Source organism: Pavona decussata, unplaced genomic scaffold (assembly GCF_977016875.1).
Source record: "Pavona decussata unplaced genomic scaffold, jaPavDecu1.1 SCAFFOLD_51, whole genome shotgun sequence".
Taxonomy (NCBI): domain Eukaryota; kingdom Metazoa; phylum Cnidaria; class Anthozoa; order Scleractinia; family Agariciidae; genus Pavona; species Pavona decussata.
In genome coordinates, this window is record NW_028145473.1 from 1350443 (window position 1) to 1373478 (window position 23036).

At 37.8% G+C, this 23036-nt stretch overlaps 2 protein-coding genes across 4 annotated transcripts in view; one reads left to right on the forward strand and one right to left on the reverse strand.

Annotated features, from left to right (window-relative positions):
* Positions 1 to 6133, reverse strand: part of LOC146481005 (flap endonuclease GEN homolog 1-like) — a 21766-nt gene extending 15633 nt beyond the window's left edge. Inside the window, exons 1-5 of one of the 3 annotated variants that reach the window (XM_085108695.1) lie at positions 5997 to 6133; positions 5483 to 5564; positions 4742 to 4922; positions 3042 to 3131; positions 1850 to 1936 (exon numbers count right to left, since the gene is read on the reverse strand). In XM_085108695.1, coding sequence (XP_084964821.1) covers positions 1850 to 1936; positions 3042 to 3131; positions 4742 to 4807 — 243 coding nt within the window. In that variant the 5' untranslated portion in view covers positions 4808 to 4922; positions 5483 to 5564; positions 5997 to 6133. Of the gene's footprint in view, positions 1 to 1849; positions 1937 to 3041; positions 3132 to 4741; positions 5226 to 5482; positions 5565 to 5996 lie in introns of those variants that run through there. The other 2 variants (XM_085108694.1, XM_085108696.1) reach the window with 2 other exon arrangements.
* The window catches only part of LOC146481006 (puromycin-sensitive aminopeptidase-like), a 27396-nt gene continuing 9957 nt past the window's right edge, over positions 5598 to 23036 (forward strand). The window contains exons 1-14 of the mRNA XM_085108697.1: positions 5598 to 6169; positions 8065 to 8146; positions 9543 to 9742; positions 11090 to 11197; positions 12023 to 12223; positions 13861 to 13957; positions 14951 to 14984; positions 16600 to 16670; positions 17224 to 17258; positions 17871 to 17879; positions 19405 to 19556; positions 20368 to 20380; positions 20715 to 20819; positions 21862 to 21922. Of these exons, the coding sequence (XP_084964823.1) occupies positions 5759 to 6169; positions 8065 to 8146; positions 9543 to 9742; positions 11090 to 11197; positions 12023 to 12223; positions 13861 to 13957; positions 14951 to 14984; positions 16600 to 16670; positions 17224 to 17258; positions 17871 to 17879; positions 19405 to 19556; positions 20368 to 20380; positions 20715 to 20819; positions 21862 to 21922 (1579 nt within the window). The 5' untranslated portion in view covers positions 5598 to 5758. The remainder of the gene's footprint in view (positions 6170 to 8064; positions 8147 to 9542; positions 9743 to 11089; positions 11198 to 12022; positions 12224 to 13860; positions 13958 to 14950; positions 14985 to 16599; positions 16671 to 17223; positions 17259 to 17870; positions 17880 to 19404; positions 19557 to 20367; positions 20381 to 20714; positions 20820 to 21861; positions 21923 to 23036) is intronic.

Consider the following 23036-nt stretch of genomic DNA (forward strand, 5'->3'; position numbering starts at 1 on the left):
TTTTTTTGGTCGGTCCGAAAGACCGAAAAATATCGGCACTGACCAATTTTTTTCGGGTTCGTTTTCCGGTCACACAAAAAAGCCACACGACAAGGCTAAATTCTTGTGTAAACACTGATAAAACGCTTTTGTAAACTATGTAAAGGCATGCCTGTGCATCAATCTCCTTAAATAAACACGCAGTTAACAAGTCAAGGGTAGTGCATGAATAAAAGATACAGCTATGTCAGTACCATATCAAATAGCCGCATCAATCAAAACCGCGTTGCTGGGTGAAACATAGAACTTCGCTTCGTACCAATCAAAACCACGTTGCTGGGGAAAAACTAGGCACTTCGTACCAATCAAAACCACGTTGCTGAGCGAAACTTGGAACTTCGCACCAATCAAAACCACGTTGCTGGGGAAAAACTAGACACTTCGCATCAATCAAAGCCGCGGTTGTGATACAGTAATTATCGGGAATTTCCCCGAAGAAGTCTCCGATAGAGACGAAACGCGTCGGAAATAAACGAAAAGTATATAACTACAAGAAGTCTTCCGTTGTGCTGCTCACTAGTCTGTGTTATAAAAATAAAAAAATAAAATCATTTTAGATCATTTTAGGTCATTCCTTGTTTTAGTATTCGGTCTCTATATCTCTCTATCGCAGCCCTTAATCCGTTCATGCATTGATCTTCTCGCTGTTTTTCCAATATGGACTTTGCCGCCACATGCACATTCGCCGAGAATGTTGTAAACTACACGGTGATCTCATTACCTTGTACATGAAAACAGCGTGTAGTCTGAACAACGAGGATTAAAATCCTCAAACAGGGCCCGCGGAGCGGGTTTTGGAGCGGAGGGGGGGGGGGGGGGGGGAGCGGGGGGGCTAAAAGTTTTAAACTTAAGTCTTCTGAAATGGCTAGAAATGCATCAAAAACTATCAACACTGATGTATCAACTAAAATATGTTTTCTTTTCTTTTGAAGTAAGGTGTCAATGCTTCAGTCTGGCCCGTACATTACATTTGACCAACACAACAAGCTGATGAGGCAGAAATTTTCCACTTGTTTTCTTATGAAAGCCAGCAGCTTGTGAAGACCCAGTTTCGTTGTTCATGTTTCCGTAAATCATATGCGCTTCTTGATTGAATGATCCAGGAACTTTGTAAAACTATTAAGTGTTTTGTGGAACGAATTGACTATTGCGTGGAACGAAACGACTTTTTTATCGTGATAGAATGAAGTGACTTTGACTTGGAACGAAACGACCATGGAACGAAACGACCGGATACCCTCTGAGCTATCAAGTGTATTTTAGTGTATTCTGTCAAGTCAAACCACGACGACCAGATATCTCTTACTAACCGATTTCGAGGTTTGTACTGTAAGATACGGACCGAGTTGTTTCCGTTGATTTATGGCCCAAGCGCGAAGGGCGCGAGCTAATAAATCAACGGGAAAAACGACGATCCGTAACTTGCAGTTAGGAATCAGAAAACGAGGTTAGTAAGATATTTATTATATCACTGAGGTTAATCGGGCGCGTGGGAAAGGAAACTTTCAAATTTAGCGAACCGTACAGTGAAAAACAGCCCGCAAAATTGACCAATCACTCCGCGCGTACTAACTGAGAAATATAATAAAACCTCTAGAACGACATTAACAAATTTGTGATATATAGTCAGCTGTTGCTTTTTTTTTGGAAATACTATTCTTGTCATCAAACACTACAGCATAGCTAAAATCTGTTATTTTTGCGGACGTAGTGAAATCTCCGTTGAAATACTTGGGAAATGATAAATTAACCATTTCCAAAATCGCAAAATTTAAACATCGCAAACAAATACTTTCATGAAGGTGCCTACCTTCTTATCGATTGAAAGGTTCTTGTAAACAGTCCTTGCTCCATAAAGAAATGCATCTCCATCATTGGTTATACAACCATCCACAACCTAAATTATTGTAAATCACTATACATGAATAACAATAAAGTGTCTTAACTAAGCTTTCACCTGAGGTACTTTTAATTACTGTGACACCTTTTACCCCAGAAGAACAGAAGGAGAGGTCTCCAACATAATTATGACCGTGCTGCTTATTGGGATATTATGCTCGGAATTCCTCAGAAGTAACGGAAGCATGCTTTGTGGGCATTCTGGCATTTTTCAAAACAATCTATTTTCACCCCTAATTCGAGTTAGGCTGATACTAATTATTGAAATCTTTCTGATGCATTATTTTCTGGCCTGAAATATATTGTAAATGTACTTTGATAACTCAACTTACAGACGCCATTCTTAAATTAGACAGTAATAAATTGCCTTATTAATGGCCCCTCAAAATATTTGTCAGTTACTTTGGTATTTAAGAACAATATGGTTGGTGCATAAGTTAAATTACCCATTTTTTCCAATGTATAACTATATTTCAAGTCAAAATATTAATTTTATCTGTTTGACTCCTTGTGAAGTGAGGGCCATTTAAGGCCCGAACGTAGCGAGGTTAATAAATTTGCCGGGCGTATTGAGGTTCGTATGTGAATCGCTTGTGAGCTAAGCCACGCAAATTCGAGTGAAAAATATATTTATATATATCGTTAAATATGTCTGTGCTGTACGTACATTGCCAGCATGGCAACAGTGCAAATAAAGTTTGAATGACGTCAGACAAAGGGAAGGTTGCTAGGCAACAACAGGTTGGGAGACAGGCTGGCGTCAGATGCAACATATTTTTTATTCATTGAAAACTCAAAGGGTTTATTCATTGAGCAGTGAAAAATGTTTGCTATGTTTGCAAATGAACCACAGGAGAATGCACAAGGGACAAGACAGATTCGCCGAGGGGGATTAAACAACGAAACTCAGCGTGAGCAGCAAAGAAGAAGGAGACATCAGGAAACCACAGAGCAAAGTCAAAAGACAAGTACATCACCTCGAATCAACTGTCCACCCAGCTCTAGCTTCATGAGGGTTTTGTGAGTCACATATTTCTAGTATTATATATCACACCATGGCATTGTGTAAGGCAGAGGATTAAGATATTGATCACAGTACTTGCCTGATGGAGATTGAGTAAAGCACAGAGAGCTTCAGCTTCCCCTCTACTCTCAATACACTGGACACCCAACAGTTTTAAGAGACTGCGGCACTGAAAATACAGCAAAGTTGAGTCATACTTATAACAATTACTTGTAATGATCAATGAATTCGAATACCTTTCTTTTAGCACCCACTTGCTTATGATAGTTTGGTATCAACATTTGATTGGACAGTCAGATGATTGACAGGTTGGTGGTTTGAAGCTAAGTTAGTCTCTGCTTATTAAATACTGCATTGTGTTTTATTTACAGTGTCCTTGGACAAAAAACTTTACTCCACATTGTCTCTCTTCACCCGCGTGTTGAATTGCAACATACTGCTGGGGGTATAACCCTGCGGTAAACTAGCATCCCATCCAGGGGACATGTAGCAGCTTAAAGGAGCATGAAATGCCAGGACATGCCTCTTGTGTGTGTACTGCATATGAGGCATGTTATAGGGACAAATTAATATCAACCTTTGAGGTTTTTATTGGTTTGTTGCTATTTTGTAGAAGGCAGATCACTAGCTGTTAATTGCAAGAGCAGTACACATGATGCAAAATTGAAAATTTGAGTTGATCACTATGTCTTAATGTCCCCACATCAGGGTGCCCAAATTCAATTAAACCAACCAAATTTCATACGTACCACAAAAAGCAGGGGCAAAATTTTGTCCCTGCAACAGAATGCCACTAGGGAAACATAACAAACTGTCCATGCCACATAATACTATAGACCCCTGGGCTGCCCCGGTTGTTCAAAAGCCGATTAATGCTAATCCCCGATTAAAAGATAACCGAGATTTTCAGCTTGCTCGTTAAAAATGTTTTGAACAGCTGCTTTTAAGCCAAAGGTCAAGAAAAGCCTAAATCAAAACTGAAGGGGAAAAATCTCTTAGAAAAATGCTTATATTGATTAGCAATTAAGGACGGTGCCTACTAATATCGAAGTATTTTTGTGCGGTTTATGACTATGCGGGATAAGCAGATCTTAGGAAGGCCTGTTGGTATCCAAAACGAAAATTGGGGGTAGCCACGCATTTTTCAGAGATAATTAAGCAATAATATCTCTAAAAAGCGCCAAAATATGAAGCAATGTATGGGATTTTTTGCCTAAATTGAAGCTTAATTATCTCTGAAAAATGCATGGTTACCCCCAATTTTCTTTCGAGATACCAAAAGCGTTTGCTAAGTTCTGCTTTCTCCGCATAGTTTTAAACCGCGCAAAAATATTCCTGTATTAGCAGGCACCACCCATAGGAAACCTGAGTATCTCGAGATGCGCAGAACGTATGCGCAGTAACAATAGTAGGCACCGTCCTTAAACTCAAATCAAACAAGGATTTACTTAATCGGGATTTGAACAACTGGGCCCTGGTGGTTCGTGACCTTATAGCAACGTTGAAACCAGATGCAAATTTTCAATTTGGAGTGCAGACAAAAAAAAAAAAAATAGGAAAAATATTTCCAGTAGACGCTGTGCGCAGGGTCCATATATCAAGCGGCAATAGTTTGCGTACCCCCTCTCCCACCCCCTGGGGATCTCGTTCGAGAATAAAACTCATGTCGCCATGAAAATTGTTTACGTCTCAAAACCGTAAACGCGATATAAAGGTTTCATCTTGCACCAAAATGAAAGTGTTACTCATATCAAGAGAACACTCCTTTTTAAAACTTACCTCTCTAACCCAGATCGCGAACTCTGATCGCCCAACACGCGCTACTGGAGAACCCGAACTACCCATGTTTGTCCACGCTTCGCCATTTTTCGCCTGGATTCGCTTCACAATGGCCTGCCATTTCAGTTCAGGTGGATTACCGTCCACGACAAATACCAACTTAACTCCTAGCCTGGTTAATCTGAGCAATCGGAAGAAGAGAATTGTCAGATGTGGTTTGTTTACATTTTTGCTAAGGTTCTTCGCACCGTGCGCCTCGCAAATCCACACGCTCAAATCAACACAAAGTGTTTTGTTGCTTAGCGTAGATAGATTTTCCTTCTTCTTGACTGGTTCTAGAATGCTCCAAAGTTGTTTTACACCCATGAAGAAAGGCTCACGATGACTTGAATTAGGATCAACCTGAGATAACTCGATCCACACGTACGACGATGTTAAAGACCGATAGACCGATAACAGCGCCTTCTTTGGTGTTGCGTTACGTATACATGGTTTAGTGATTAACTTTATAAACAACTCAAGGCGAGCAGTCGATCTCTTTCAAAAACGCACACCTGCAAACCCCCAAACATGCAAATCTGGAGATTTTGAAAAAAATCCCAGAAAAACTTGGAGATTGGGTCCTCAAACCTGGTCTGTAGAAGATCTAACTGGTACTTTTAATACGCGCAGCACAGCCTAATGTACTTAGTTATTAATTAACTTATTTAGTTTTTAATTATAAGATACTAATGTACGTACGTTTCTTTTTGCCCTGGCCGTTCTCTCAGGTCTCAGCATCTAATCAGCTAATCGCTTTAGTGATTACCCCCGGTTGCGTTGACTGTTGACAGCGAAAATCGTGCTTATAAGATTTTGGTTTTTACGGTGAAGGGAATATATGAACATATGAACATTTTTTTGCTCAGGCTTCTCTTTGGAAGTTCTCGCACTCACACCTCAGATATGATCAGATGTGACTGTTTCTCCATTATTAGTTCTTTTCATTTTTTTTAATGCATCAAAAAACACATTGATATGGAAATTTTTCAAAGGAAAAAAAAGGAAGAAGAAATAAAAGAAAAGAAAAATACGTCACGCAACATCACCTGCGTTACGACATCTCTCTGGAAGGGACTGGGAATGGTTTCTCTCTTCGTTGCAAGTGATTCCTGTCGCTTTCACAGAACATTTACACAAAACACGGCCAAAATTTTACTTCTTGCTTCTTTTCGACCTTCCACTTTCCTAGGAGCTGCAACTAGGTTAAGCCTACCTCATTTTGCATCTTCTCTTCGTCGTTTAAGTACTGTTTCAAGAATCATGGCTACGGCAAAGAGATCTTTCAAGCGACTTCCAACCAACGTGTTACCAAAGAACTACAAACTGACTTTACAGCCAAATCTCACGGAATTCACTTTCACTGGTAAGGAAGATATCGAAGTGGAGGTATGTGGTATATTACTCCTTTATTGTTGGCAATCTGTAATTTATACCTGCCAACTTTTTCTGAGTCAAACGCGTGAGATTTTTGTCTCGTCATGACCGGGATTTCGGAAAACGTCCGAGCCACTTCCGAAGATTTCCGACGATTTTCCGAAGACTTCCGAAAGTTGCCGAAAATATCCGACGATATTCTGACGACCTTTGAACACTTACGATTCAAACGGATTGTAGACATTTGAATGCTTTTGCAATTGTTATAGGGAGCAAAGAAATAATACATAACAAATCTGAAATGAAATGAAGATTTTTTAGATCAACTCGTCCGGATTAGTGAGTCAGGCGTGAGAAATTGTCTTTGATGCGTGAGATCGATGTCTCTAGTCCCCAGGCGTGAGACTCACGCATAATGCGTGAGAGTTGGCAGGTATACTGTAATTATGTACTGGTATGCTATTAATAGGCCATTTTACAGTTGTGTGCATAGTGACCTGGTCTTGGAATGTAAGCGAGGCTGGGGTTGACCTTGTTTTGATAGAAACCTCACTGCTTTTCATATGTAAATGCAAACTAGCTAGCATCAGAACAGCATGATCTACATATGAAAAGCAGTGAGGCTTGTATCAAAACAAGGTCACCCCCAGCCTCGCTTACAATCCAAGGCCAGGTCACTTAGCACACAACTGTAAAATGGGCTATTTATTTTATTAAATTCAGATTCAGACTGAATATTATAAAAGGCAATCATGGGTCACTGCACTTAAGGAAATTTTTGCAAAGATTTGATTACTTTGTGGCCTGCGTGCAGACGTCTCCTGTTTCCTTTGTTGCACTTAGGATAATTACTTTGTGGACAATAGCTGTCAACAAAACACTTTTCCTAGTGTCAGACCCTAACTTTTCCAGTTTGCAAATTTGTGAAAATCACCAAAAACATCAAAGATACCATAGTGCTTGGGTGGGGCAGGCAGATTTTTTGAAAATTGAGCTGAACAGTAGGGATCACAGCGGTAACTGTCAATGCTTGAACAGAACATTTGCAATAAAGTTGAAAAGGCATGGGATTTGCTTCAGTTTGCGCTCTTTCTTTGTCATGGATGGATGTGGATTTTATAACCATTGCAATCCCCTGCAATTGAACCCCACTTTTGGTGTGAAACACTTGTAATTTTTATTAGGGCTGGTGCTAAGTGGCAACCAAATTTATAGTAAAAGAGAGGCATTAATTGAAGCCCACACAAGCAATTCGCAGAGTTTGCCTAATTTGTCATCTTCTGAGCTTGAGGAGCCAAAGCTGTCTTAGGAGAAATGGACAACTGATCAAGAAAAACGTTGATACCCTAGTGGGCCTAGAATTTCAACAGTTACGTACCTCCCACAAATGCATAATCCCCACTCAGTTTGGCTTAAAAAAAATTCTTCTCCAGTTGCAGTTTTCAATTTTTGCAGATATTTTATTGGCAACGTTGAGGAAGTGTGACCCATGCCTAAGCTGAAAGCTTAATCAATGATCAGATTGTCATGATTGTTTTAAAAGCCCTATTCAGCCTGGAGGGTTGGGGGTGGGGGGGGGGATATACAAAGTGCCCATGCGAATGTTGAATAATAAAACAAACACTGCTCTCCCCCCAAGATTCAATTCCAGTTTAGCTTCATGCTTTGCTTCTAAAATTTTGGCTTTTTAAGACCCCCCTCCCCTAGGAATTTCCGAGGACATTGCATCCATGGGGTGGGTATGGTTTTTTTCTGGAACTGCACAATGATGACCTGTGATGTACATAGGAGATTCATGGAAAATCATGCTACATGTTCAAATAGGCTGAATTTAAATGCCACATTAGGTTGAGGTTATGCTGCTATTGAATAGTTGTATTAATATTCATTAAATGTTTGATTCCAAGGTTGTGGAAGGAACAAACAAAGTAATCATAAACAGTCTGGACATAACTGTTGATTCTGCCACTTTTTCTTCTGGAGATCTTCGTGAGTATTTACAATTTATTTATTGTACTACCAGTAAAATCATTTTTGACACATAAGAAACTTGTCTGAGCTAATTATTCAAGAACTAACCAAATGCTGGGGATGACAGTGCAATCACCATTCATCATAACATCCAGTGGGGGGAGGAAGTAGTTTTACTCTCTTGGGAAATATACTAGAAATATTATGCCCTCAGGCAGACCCAGGGTAGGAAGTTTAATGGTAAGGGAAAAGTTGAAGTTTTACAGTAACAGATGACGAAAAATGGTGAAGAAATATTTGCGCTATTTTTTTCCCTGCAACATTTCTTTACCAATTTTCTAGACGATTTCGTACATTTGCCCTGAGTCTCTTAACATGGTGATGTAACCAGAGTGCTGATTCAAAGAGCCATCTTGCTGTTATGATCCCATCCAACACAGAGTACTACCTCTTACTTCAACACTCTACAGAAACTGAAGTTAAGTTCTGGCCATGTGAACCTCTACCAGTCTGATCATGCACCAGACTGCTTCAGCTTTTTCACCTATATAATATGCATGCAGTCATGATCGATAATTAATGAAAATTTAATAGAAACAGTTTAGGTAAATTAGCTGCCATAAGATTGCTTTTTGTTTATAACATGATTATTAAGTCAAGCCTAATATAATAATATATTGATATCAATTGTTTTGTGATAAATCAACCCTACAACTACGAATACTAATATCATTGTTACAAGTACATAACAAATAAAATATTAAATGTAGGCTGCTTAACAAGTTCCCTCCCCTTCCATTCAAGTAATCGTTAAGAATCATACAGACATATTGGTTGTACATGTTGGATAATGAACTTTTTTTGTACATACGCTTTTTGTATGATACTGTACATAGTAATTAAAACAAAGTATACTATACAGATGTCACTTTCATTTGGTAATTAATAATGAGACGTTCTTATTTATTTAGCAACTGTTATTAGTCCTACCACTGATGAAAATTGGTCTAACTTTTTACCTACATCTCATACAAAATAGCCACAAGAACAAAGTTTGGACCATATCTGGGCAGCTGTAATTGTACTCCATTATTTTGGGAAAATTACATCTGCCTTTGGGGGTGGGGGATGGGGGATGGGTCTGGAAAGCCTATTTTAAAAGCAGAAACAATCAAATGCACTTGTAAGGCAAATTGAATGCTGGCTTGAACAAAATTTCATAACATGAAGGGTGTTCATAATCCGAGACGTACAACATACGTACAGCAATTGCTCAGTAACTGAATAAATATAAACCACACGTGAACTATTATTAACTACTTAATATTTTAATAGACCTATCATAAATGTTATGTAAGTGCTTGTAAACTGAGTGCTAGTGTTGTATATGTTTGTGTATTTGTATTCTCTACAGATTACCCATCAGAGAACATTTCTCATAGTACTGAAGATGAAACAGTTACCCTAGATTTTTCCTCCCCGCTCCCCTTGGGAAGTGGTTTGCTTTCCCTGGATTTTACTGGTGAACTGAATGACAAGTTGAAGGGATTCTATAGGTGTAAATATGAAGGGGGGGATGGAGAGGAGAAATTCTGTGCTGTTACACACTTTGAGGTAATAAACAACACCTGCATCAGGGTACTGTCCAGGTGTCCTTTGGATGCCCACTTTAAAAATAAAATTCACTTACCGTATTTACTCGAATAAGCACCGCCCCCAAATAAGCGCTGCACATGGAGCGGAATGGTTGATGAGCGCCACCCTCGAATAAGCGCTGCAACTCCGGTGCGGCGCTTATTCGAGTATTTCCATAAGATGAGCAAAAGTCAGGACATTCACTCGATGTCAGACATTGAGTGAAGAGTTGTTAAAAACCTGCAGAAAAGTATTGACCAGGCTGTTATGAAAGCCAAAACTTAGGTTAGCTTGAAGTCAGTAGTCCATGAAAAAGTACTCATGAACTAAATTAATTTCTGGTGGTACGAGCCTTTTAAATAAGCGCCGCCCTTGAATAAGCGCCGCACAGGAGACACGAAAAATAAAATAAGCGCCACGGCGCTTATTCAAGTAAATACAGTAATCCTTTAAAAATTTTACCAGGTCTACACGTGTCTAAAGGTTGCCCAGTTTTCAATTCCTGGCTAAAAGCCTGAGCTACATTTGTATTCATTTTGTACATGTCAAAAATGACAATGAATTTTGTTTTCTTGGATCCTGTGACACTATGGGAAAAATATTCATTGACTCAGCTGTTTTAAAACTTTTGCAGTTAAAATTTGTGGTTTGAGAAAAGTATTAAAACAGATTTGTAAAATTATTTGGTTCATTTCTATTTTGATGTGGGGACTGCTTGTAGGCACAGTGCACACAATGCTATTATTGAAATTTTGGGTCACTGTGCCATTGCTTCATGACACACAAATTCAACCAGCTGAATTTCATGCAATGCATAGTGCAGGAGAAATTTTGTCCCTCCAACAGAACTTTTAATAAAAGCAATATTATCTCAGGAGGGAAACTGTCACTTTGACATGTCCAATGGTGTGTCCTGAGCTTAAGTGTCGCAATAGATCAGACATTAACAACAATCTCAACATTTTTGTCTCTCAAATCAAGTGGCTCAACTGTACAGTCCAGGCACTCCATTTGGGAGAAGCTTCTCTGTCAGTCAGTAATTTTCTCAGAATCAAGTAATGTCACAAGAATCTCTTTTTAAAGGAAATGTGAAATAAAGTCTTGTATTGTATTGTATTCTCAACTGACGATTGATAATAAGTGTCTTCACAAGACTGTCACTTCAACTTTATGATTAGTTTCCTTGGTACTGCACTCCTACGGCAATTTATAATACTTGACCAGGTTCTTTTAATAAACATATTTAGACATTACAACATGAGTTGTAAACCAGCTAATCCTTATACAAATCCTTCAATTTGATGACCCAGTTACTTGTAATCACAGCCAACAGGTGCTCGCAGAGCTTTTCCTTGCTGGGATGAACCAGCTCTTCGCAGTACATTTGACATCACCATGGTGGTACCTAAGGACAGAGTAGCGTTATCAAACATGGTAACTAAATATTTGTAAAATGTTATATTTAATAGCTGCCCACTTGCAGTATCCCAATACTATAAATAATTTTGCTTAGGTTCAGTTGTTTTGCAGAATACAGAGGGTGGAATTAAGTGTTTACTGTTAAACACTCATCTACAGTATTTATCAGGTTTAAAAATACTGTTCCATGATATTTAAGGTTGTTAAACACTGATACAGTAACTGCATTAACAGCTGTCAAACAACAGTTCCTGTGTACTGATGAATTATATCCTCTGTACTCTGTACATGTATTTGATTAATGCCAGTGCCATATTAATTTTTTGCCAAGATATGCATGTCGTAATAACAACAGATTATTTTGGACCATGCCATGTACAGTTCAAGGGCTAATTATTAATATAATGTATTAAATATAATGAATTTCATGGTTTTACACTGTCTTCCAGTTAACTTTCCTTATAGAATGTTGTAATGAAGAAGACTCGCACTTCACAGCATCCAGTTCTTTTTTAATCTTGTTCAACGACGAAGAGAAGGCCCTTACTTATTGTCTTCAAGGCTTGGGAATTCTGTTGTTTATTCCCTTTTTTATGTGAGCAGCATAAAAGAAGGTGGTCATTCATTCAACAGAGCAGTTTTCTTACCAAAAAATGTGTTACATGTACATATAATACCATACCTGTGAAGGATACAATGAACACTTAAGCATCGATGTAGCTAATTAAAAGAAATCTCCCAATAATTATTTGTAAAATAAGTAGGCGAGTGAGTGTACTAGGTACAAAATTAATGGTCTGGACAAACTTTACAATAAATGCTTTGTATTGTTGATAACAGAATGTCAAAGAAGAGGAAGAACACGCCTCTGATGCCAACCTCAAGGTGGTTAAGTTTGCACAGTCACCCATCATGTCCACGTATCTAGTGGCATTTGTTGTCGGAGAGTTTGATTTCGTTGAAGGAAAAGATTCGGATGATGTGAACATCAGAGTTTACACGCCAAAAGGAAAAGCTGTGCAAGGGCAGTTTGCTTTAGAGGCGAGTAAAGGTCTTGTTCTGCTTTCATGAGGCGTATACATGTAACTCAATATGGTAGATTTTGTAGGATCATAAACACATCCCGTTTTCTGGTTGGTGTCGTTTGGCAGACCCTTGAGTTTGTCTTTGAGAATCTTTGTATTAGATCTTCGCGTATCTTGCACAGATACTGCAAAACGATTTAAGTGATCCTGCTTGTAAAACGCGCTTGAACATCCTGAGGTAACATGTGGCTGATTGTTGCAACATATTGGCCAACGGTTTTTCATAAATTTTATAAATAGCGCTAGCTTTTTGTGGGGCGCAGTTAGAAGTCAGACGACAACTGACAAAGGAGCATAAAGACTTTCTTTTTGAGCAGCTGCATATTTCTCTATAAATGAATCAAATGTTTGCATATCAGTACTGACATTTCTCTCGTGGCCTGTTTTTGTTGTTACAATGCCTTCGGCCAAAACTCACTGATCAGATTTTTTTTTTAAATCTTAAAAGTAAAGTACTTGGAGCATTTCACTGAGGGGAAAAGCATGACCCGCAAAGTATTACCAAGTGACGCCTGGAAATTTGATTTAAAATTCTATTTAAGCGAGGAAGTGTAAGGATTGCAGTTGTTATATATTAAAAGCAATAGATCTCGCTAAAACTTATCATGGAAATCCTCCATGATAGCCCACAAAAAGGACACTGCTGTCCTAGTCACTTCCACGGAGCATTAAGCCCTGGTCAAACGGCGCATGATAGTCAATGATAGTCGATGATAGTTAAAGCGCGCGCGCTCGTTTGACCACCAACTATCATGCGCTATCATCGACTATCATCAACTGTCATTTACTTTGAGCGTGTTCAAATTCTTCATGATAGTTGATGATAGTTCTTCGGTCAGCTGTTTTCTCCACCAGCGCTCTCAAGATTAATTTTCAGTTACTTCTTCCAACAACCGAAGGAAAACGAAGCAGGCAGCTGCTTTCTTTCGCCGCGAAAACTTCATCCCTGCGAAGTTTCGGCAGTGGCTGGCACTAAAGGCTCACGGTAAACTATCGTCAGCTATCACGAGTTTCTTTGAGCCGTTTGACCACCCGTTTGATAGTTGATAATAATGGATGATAGTTTTGACTAGCATCAACTATCATCGACTATCATCGACTATCATGCGCCGTTTGACTATGGCTTTATATCGGCCAACAGCATCCGTATTTTCGTCAGACCAGCTATGTGCGAAATCTTGCATCAGTTAACTCCCGAAGCAGTTAAATTGAAAAGAATACCCATGCAAAAACAGTGAATTTTGATTTTTTTTTCAACTTTACTTTTAAATACATCGGTATGTTTTGTTTACGTCCCCGATATCGCGTCCCGGCGTCCCACATCTCGCTTCCTTACGTCCCGCCTCCCCGAACTCGGGTCCTCGCGAGTTCGGGCCCGGGTCCCCGTCCCACTTTTAGACACAGCCATTGTTTACGGTTCTGCACTTGAATTGTTTTGCCATCGTTAATACAACAAATTGGAAAGAAAAGGCTTTGTGTTATCATTTGTATCAATTAAAGCACCTGGATTGAGAGCCACATCTGTTTATCATACAAACAGACTATTATGCCTCTGACACTTTCTAGTGAGTAATTCATGTGTTCTTTCGATAGGTTGCAAAGAAATGCCTACCATTTTACAAGGAGTATTTTGGAATTGGCTATCTACTGCCAAAGCTTGATCTGATTGCTATTCCAGACTTTGTTATTGGTTTGTTATAGGGCTTAAATTTAACCCTAATCCTTACGTATAGCTGTGAATTGCAACTAGATAAAATTAAGGACACGTTGGAGATAAAATAAGTGAATGCTTGAACAATCAACTTGGCTAATTGAAAGAGTTGGTAGAGAAACGAGGTACTGTAAATTTAATGATTTGACCTCGAAATACAAAATTCTTCAAATTATCTGTAACTTGGCATACGGATTGACAAATTTGATGCAACAAACATATTTCCGTATTTATGTTTAGATATCTTAAGGCTTGAATTCAATGAATTAGCGTATTATATGTAAATGTGAACCACGACTGATTTCTACTGTTCCCTGTTTGTATCGGAATGAAAAAGAAATTTAAGCAAGTATCCGTGTCTCAATTGTTTTCAGTAGGACAAGCAAGCAAAAATGTATCCGAAAGAGTCTTAAAGGAAACCTCTACTGTTGAAATAAGTTAACGTTAAATTGTTAAAACTGCAATCTTATTTAACATTTTGTCGGAAAACATGGAAATAATATTTCTGTGTCGGACAAAATAGGATTTGATTATCGCTCATTTCTCGCTTTTATATTTCCCGGGATCCGCCTTGTTGGATTTCATGACGTAATATGGTTTGTTTAATTGTTTCACACAAAAGAACTTCCGCTCACTGAAAATAGCGACAACCGTATGACGTCACAAAATCCAAAATGGCGGCACGCGGGAAATTTTGACGTCATACAGTTGCCGCCTTTGTCAGTGAACAGAAGTCCTTTTTTGAAACAATAGAGCAACCGTATTACGTCATGAAATCCAACATGACGGCGCCCGGGAAATTTAAAAGGAAACTAGGTGATAATCAAATCCTATTTTGTCTGACACAAAAATCTTATTTTCCAATGAAATTTGAGATGAGATTGTATTTTCAACAACTTAACGTTAATTTATTTCAAGAGTGGAGGTTTCCTTTAATAGTTATATGTAAAAATATTTTTATTTTTGACACAGGAGCTATGGAAAACTGGGGCTTGGTGACATACAGGTAAATAAAAATCACGTCATCGCACATTACTTTTCCTTAGTGACTGGTGAATCACCTCAAACAATTAGTGATAATTATGATACAGCAATGTTTACGAGGATCAAAATTATATAGTGATTTTAAACGGTAAGCTGTGCTCCAAGATGACTGAAAATACCGGAAAAGAAATTCCTTAACCGTTAACGGCGTGTTTCACTAAGAATTAGTAAAGCAAACTCACTATTATTCAGTTTCAGTTTCAGTTTCAGTTTATTGTTTTGCCATAAAAAGTGTAAAATTTTCATTATTTAACACTGATGGGTAGGAAACCCAAGGGAAGCCACCGTGCTTATAAGGGATGGGCTCCCTCAGTTACAGTAAGTGGAACATAGTTATACATGGGACCAAAATCAATGGCAGAGCTACAGTAAATCTTAAAATATATTACTTGGTTATATTTATCATAGATAGGCTAAAAAATAAAGCGAAAATGAAAGTGAAAAGCAGAGGTAAACAAATAAATACATACATACATACATACATAAATGAATGAATGAATATTTATGATAAGAGGAATGCTTTCAGCTTGCTACAAAAGGAAGCGGTACTTGTTGCATTTCGAATTTTAGGACTAAGAGAGTTATAAAAATTGGGACCTTGGAAACTGATGGAGAACTTTCTTATATTAGTCCTGCATTGTGGTAGATAAAAAGACTGTAGCAAGTGTCTCCGTGGGGTTTTGTGGGTTTTCTGTATGACCATACGGAAATCACTGACAGCGGAAAATATTCAAAACCCCACAGAAACACTTGCTGCTTAGGCTAATTATTGTTATAAAAGAAGTAATAGGCCATTTCCGAGTTGCTGTGAACCTCAGTATGAAAGCGAGGCTAAGTTTTGTTTGCATATGAATGAAAACTAATGTAATAACAAAAGGTTTGCACTTAGCCTCGCTTTAATAATAAGGTTCAAAGAAACTCAGAAATGGTTTTGATGGAGGACATGCCTTGTTCTTTTTGTTTCGTGGGAATTTTGTTTAAAAAAAATTTTTATTATATTTTATGGAAATAAAATGTTTTCGTTATTGTGGATTTTACATGTATTTATTGAATTTTCTTTGTTTCAGTGAGTTGTAGATATTTATTCTTAAGGCACGGTAAAACCTCTTTAAGCAGTTTAAGTAATCATTAAGTAACAAACGGACTGACCATCGAAGCTAAAATTACAAATGACAGCGAAATGAAAAGTACAAAATTACTGTTTTTCAAGGTAAACCTGTAATTTTGTCTTTCACTTTTTCGATTTTCACTTCTTTTAAGCCTAATTATGCTTTAAAGAAATAGGAAATCTGTTCTTTTTCAACTCTGCCATTGATTTTGTCATTATTCTACTGTTAAACTGTTAATAATATATGATAGAGGGAATACATTTATTTAAAAGCCTTGTGGTTTCTCATGGGCTTCCTCGCCACCTTTATTTTATCATGATTACACTTGTAATTTCATTCATAGTGGCAAAAATAAACTTGAAACTTGAGGATGCTAGGTACAAACCTCCTTAAAAAACGTAAGACAACATTACTTTATTATAAATTAGGAGCTAAACATTTTATAATTTGCTTCTCGTCTCATTAAAGGGAAACTTGCTTGTTGATAGACCCAAAAGATTCCTCATCAGCAGCGAGGCAGTATGTCGCTTTAGTTGTTGGTAAGTAACTTAATGGACTTTGATTACTGTAGGCTTGACAAAAAACGTAAGTTATGACTATTGCAATTCCTTTCAATCTCATTGAGGTGTGACGAAGAACCTTTCAATTGAGGTAGCAGTTCTATTGGGTACATTGTTAGCGTCTTTTTGTTGTAATAATTTCTTGATAGTTTAATGGTATTAACCTACACAGCAGGCCAGGGGCTCGCCTGGGACTAAAATCATACAAATTACCACGAAGAACTCAAAATTGGAAAGATCTGTTTTCTTTGAGCTCGAGCTGGAACAGGTCGGTACATTCCAATATCTCGCAGTCACCATCAATAAAAAAACTCAAACTAATTTTCCTTTCAGTAAATTAGTGCAACTGAAGTGTGACCTTTAGTTCCTCTAGTCTTATCTATCCCTTGCGAGTGGACATGTTGAATTGCGTGTAGTTTGCTATGTCACCATAATTAGCAATGTTAGGCTAACCTGTATTTTTTTGTTTTTGTCTTTTTAACATTTCGTCAAAGACATTTTAGTAATTGTTTTAATTCTTTTAACTTTACAGGCCATGAACTTGCTCACATGTGGTTTGGAAATTTGGTAAATATAACTTGTTCAAGTATTACTTTTTCAAATCATTCATTTTAATTATTTTACTTAGTATTACATTAAGGGTAACAGTTGAAACATTAATTTAGTACTAAGGTTGTTTTTTAAATGTGTTTATTTATTAATGTTATTTTATTGACCAACAAGACTCTTCAAAAATAAGTTTCAAGTAGGCCTTTAACACTGTGGGCTCTTGTTGAAATGAAGAAAACATTACTCTGGTCTCTGTTGATAGATATTAATAAATATCAAAAATCTCTACTTTTCAGCAGTCTCCAAAATGCGTAGTTTATAAAAGAATAAAATGCAAATAACATTTTATCTCAGGAAAGTTTCGAAAAGTTAATTTTCTTACTTGGATTATTTTTTGGTGTTTTCTTTCTTAAACCATCTCTTTTGTAAATTTCAAATCACTTGCTCTGAGAAAGATCAGAGAATTAACAGAAACGTCGAGATTTTAGAACCTTTTTAAAATACCTATGAGCAATTTGTTGGGTATTTTTAACATTTTGTTTATTTCAATCATACAGTTTTGCTTTTATCTTGTTGTTTAAAAGTGTAGTTTGTAGTTTACTCTGACTATCATTCTTTTTTTTGTTACAGGTGACTGTGGTAAGTTTCGTCTGCCATGTAACGTGTCTAGATTAACGCTTGTTTCCATATCTCAAAATGACTTTTGTCTTTCACTTAAAATTACGTGAAGTAAAAGTTACTTCAAACATAAGAGTAAAGGAAGGAAAATATCACATTAGTGTACACCTCGAACCCGAGTTTATCTCGGATTTTCGTTGTTTCGTGCTAGTAGACAATCAGTAAAAGTTTGAAACAAAATGCAAATCAACTTTCATTTCGCAAGGAGCACCTAAAGGAAAAGTTTTTGAACATGGCTTCATATTTAGTCAAACACCTTCTCTGGTTCACGATTGGTTAGATTTAATAAACCAAAACGTGTCATAATACACGTAAAAATAGAAGAAAACATTTTCACGTTTCCATGGAGCGAGACGAGACCACTTGTGTTTCCATTGCTGTTTCCATTGTACCCACACCTCTACGAGTGTAACTCTATCGAATCACAGACAACAAAATAAGTCAGAAAAAAATTACCTTGTCCTTGGCAGTAGTGCTTTCCGCAAGCGCTACTTTTGACCAGTGATCCATTTTACAGTTGTTTGCTTATTGACTTTGCCTTTGAGTTGAAGCGAGGCTGGAGGAACCTCACTGATTTTCATATGAAAATTATGTCGTTCTTACCGCTAACTAGTTTACATTTCCATGTGAAAATGCGCTGAGGTTTGTATCAAAACAAAGTCAACTCCAGGCTTGCTTCCAATCAAACACCAGGTGCGCTTTCCAGTTAGCCAAAATTTTAGGTTTAACCCGTTAAAATGTAAATGCTACACGCGGGTCAAACAAAATGTTTCTGGAACAATCGAGGAACTCAAATTTTTTTTTGTTTCATCCGATTGGTATGGAAATTACCGTTCCATTTGCACTAAATTTCCATTTCCATTTTGTCTTCTAACGCCATCATTGCGTCACCAGGTGGGCTTTTTTGACCCCCCCCCCCCCCCCCCCCATGAGATTGCAAGTATGGAAAGACTGGAAAAAGAGCCTTTCCTTTTGGCACGGAAAGTTTCCGATATTTTCAACCGAATATTATTGGTAAATTGAAAGCGCCCCAGGTCACTAAATACACAACTGTATTATGGGCCACTGGTCGAATGTTATGTTTGCGAAATTAGGAAACACCATAATTTTCTCTCTGTTATTGTACTAATAACAATCAAAGATTAAGGAGTGCGTTCGATGATCTCGATCCCAGGCTCTCTCTCCTTTGCCAAGTTGGTGATGATGTCATCCGCCCCTGCGAAATCCGCGGGGGATGCTAGATACGCGTCCCAAGATTCATTCATTCAATCAACGTTGCCCTATCCATACTCGACTCCAATCTGTATTAGGAGTGCGTTCTTTCTACGTCGAACCCAATAAAGAACATGAGGATACCTAAACGAAATGTCCGTGATTCCATAGGCTATAAGAGCAAGGTTATTTTGTAGCTCATGGTTCCAACTTTCCTGTATGTTATCACTTCATAAGAACCTTGTTTTGATTCTTCCGTTGATGTCTAATATAGGAATGGTGGACTCACCTGTGGCTCAAAGAGGGCTTTGCCTCATGGATTGAGTATCTTCTCGTTGATCATTGTTTTCCCGAGTTTGATGTATGGACGCAGTTTGTTAGCACAGACTTTGCCAGAGCCTTGCAACTTGATGCGTTACAAAACAGGTATTAGATCCTACCCTTTGAAAAGACACGTTTAGTGTACAGGTGGGTTGCAAAGTTCAGTATTGGATGGAACGAGGTTGTCGCACAATCTTTAGCACTTCTTTGCATAAGTCATTGTTCACAGAAATTACTATTTGTAGTGTAGTTTAATCCTTTAACTCATATATTAATCACGGGGAAGAGTGTTCCATCGCATTTCCAAACACCGAGAACTGGGTTGAAAAAACAAAAACAGTCGCGGCCGAGTATTTCAATTTATCTTTTTGCCAACTTTGAGGTGTTTGGAAATTGGGCGAAGCGCTCTACCGAGTGTTTGATATAGCTTTTCAAACTAGTAACAATTCTAATGTTATGATATTTTAGATTTCCAAACCTGTTTCATGGTACTGATTTCCTTTGTTTTCTCTGCGTGAATTGTTGATGAGCTTGAGAATGTAAGATGCGGTACGTTTTACTGATGACAAACAGTTGAAAAATTATCGTAGTACAATTATTTAAAAGAAATGTGACAGCAGTGATTTAATAGCAATAGACCATATTCATATTCTCTATATGGAACTGGATCGAGCTTGCAATGGAGGCTCATGCGGGGGAATATATTAGAAACTACTTGCATGCGAAAAGATTCCCCCGCATAAGCCTCGTGTGCAAGCTAGTTCCAGTTCAATACCGAGAATACAAATACGGTCTATTTGGTGGGAGTAGCTGCCAGTGGGTGACAGAAGTGTGACGTTTGAACTGGTTTCTAGGCTACGTGATGTTGATTGTATCATTGTGTTTCTTTTTTATATTATCACCTGCCTTGCTCAAGTCATCCTATAGAGGTAAGCACTTTTAGACAGTTTTAGACAAACTGAAGTCTATCGTTATAGTTACCCTCCATATACAGGTTTGAAAAGCGTCAAGCAAAAGGCCAATTTTGGGAATTTGTTGCCATGTTGTTTACTTTTTGAAGATTTGGAACTCGCTTTAATGTTTGCACAGTATCAGCTCTAGCCATACACGCTACTGCTTAATTCTGCCAGTGAATTACACGCCTTTGAGTTTTTATTTGAAAGTCGTTACTGTCATTTGGCAGCCTTTGTTCAATATTTCATTTATTAGCATAGAAAAAAATTAGTTGCTGTGAAATTAACAATGAAAATTGCATTATTCAAGGTTACGGTTGGTCATCCTGGAGAAATTGATGAAATATTTGATACGATCTCTTACAACAAAGGAGCGTCAATTATCAGAATGTTGCATCAGTATGTAGGAGATCAAGTGAGTTACATTTGATTGTCGCTTTACAACGGTTTTCAGTTGAGTGTCATAAAATCAAAACCAAGGTAAGAAATCATGCCAATCACAGCACAAAAAACAGCACAAAATACGAATCAGAGTTCTTAGCAAGTTACATGAAACCGGCGCCAAACGCAAATTTTGCTAACCAAACACAGTGTGGTGAGCAAACTAAAGCGAATGCGAATTACTCTCGACACTCAATTGAAAACTGTTTAAACGTACAATAAATTAGTCTGCCATGCTTACAGACAACAGAACAGATGCCTAACAGTTTCTTGATCAAGGTGAACACGAGAACAACCTAGGCTGGCCAAAATAGTTAACGAAACTTGTTACTTGAGTTGAAATTTTTCTACTGGAGTTCATGTTTCCACTGAATCCATATTTGGTATTCAAGTTGAATTACTTATTTCATTTGCCATGTATTCAACCTTCACCTATCGGACATCTCCCGTAAGCCAGGAAACATCTCTCTTATTCACACACTCAGTCCTGGCGTCTGTTTCTCAAAACGTCCGAACAACTATTTTACGTTTGCAATATTCATTAACAAAAATACGATTTTCGACAATTTTGAAAGCAACATGCTGAAAGCTTTACAAGATTAAGAAACACAGGCTAGTTTGCGCCAAAACGTACCACGTTCGAAAGAGAAACGGATGTATTAGAAATGCTTCTCAGGCACAAACACTCTTCGACGTAAGTTTGAAGAAACGGCCTCTGGTCCGAAGGGTGTCCACCTGCGGGGATTTGTACTGCAGCATGTAACCCAGTCTACCAGTTAAATCTTATAATGAAGTAAAAATGAAAAAACAACAACAACAACAACAACAATAAAAACAAAAACAAAACCAAGATATTTCCTTATTTTATTTTAACCTCAATGGAATTGTTTCTCATTCCAAGTTGTGTGTATTTTGTTAAGTTGGGTCAGTACTAAAAGTTAGTCAAGGAAGAGCAAAATAGGAATGATTCATTATTGCTTATTTCATATCTAACTACTTATATTGTGTATTCAAAGGATTTCAGAAAAGGGCTCAATCAGTACTTGAAAGCATTCGAATACAGCGCTGCGTCAACAGGTAATGTCAGTCTCAAACGTTCAGTACATGTTCGGCCGTTTTTCACCTTGGTGTGTTGTTTATCGCATGTTATTAAAGTTTCTGTAATGTTTAAAACACGTGCAGCAGTGTTTTATCGGGATCAGCAGTGTTTTATCGGGATTTAAATCCCGACCGACCGGATTTTAACTCCCGATAAAACACGTGCTGCGATTTTTTTAAACGGTTTCAAAAACGTTCCTGGAAAAGCGTGTGTCAAGAGAGTTCATAACAATGATGCTTTTGTGAACGTTGGAAATTGGCATACGAGAAGAACATTAAACACCGCATACTAATAAGGAGGAGGTTTTATCGGGTTTTAAAACCACTGCACGTGATGTTTTATCGACCATTTGATAGGTCAATGGGCTTATGAATTATTGATGAGTTTTGGAAGTATATTGAAAAAACAAAGCTTGCAGTGCAAGTTTTATTGTCAGTAGAAACGTAAAGTAACAAGATGGACATTCTCATCGGCGATTTTTCACTGCCACCACTGCACGCTAGGGGCGCTTACCATTCACGCAGACCAACCAGTTTGAAATTTTCGGCATAAATATCCGATAATATAGCTTATCTTAAGGTTGCGAAGGACCCTTAACAATGAATAAATTTGTAAGCCAACTTTCTGTGGTAGGTGTTTTTACTCTCAGACCTTCACATCTCTGAATTTCCAGGGTCGATTGCGCTGAAAATTTGTATGGAAGTTGAAGTGTACATGATTGTAGTTTTTTTCTGGAGGATCGTGCTTGCCGTAATGTTTTAAACTAGGAAAGTTGGAATTAGCGAAAAACAGCTTTTGCGTCCAAGGTTCCACCTTGAGAAGCGTCCTCGGTTAAATGATTGCATTATCTGGTGGTAAATCATAACCTGTTTTGCGGTTTCACCGAAGCAAATTTGCAGTTTCAATACTCGCAGAAAGTGTGACTTCTAAAGGAGTAAAATGTGAAGATTATTGGACTTTGAAGCGTTCGATGTTCGTTTTAAAAGTTTTTTTTTTTTGTTTTGCAATTCCGCTTCTTTGACATCACAAAACAGTACACAAACCTTACCTCCCTCGTGTGTATATTACTCTTTTAAGCTGCGAATTTTTTTA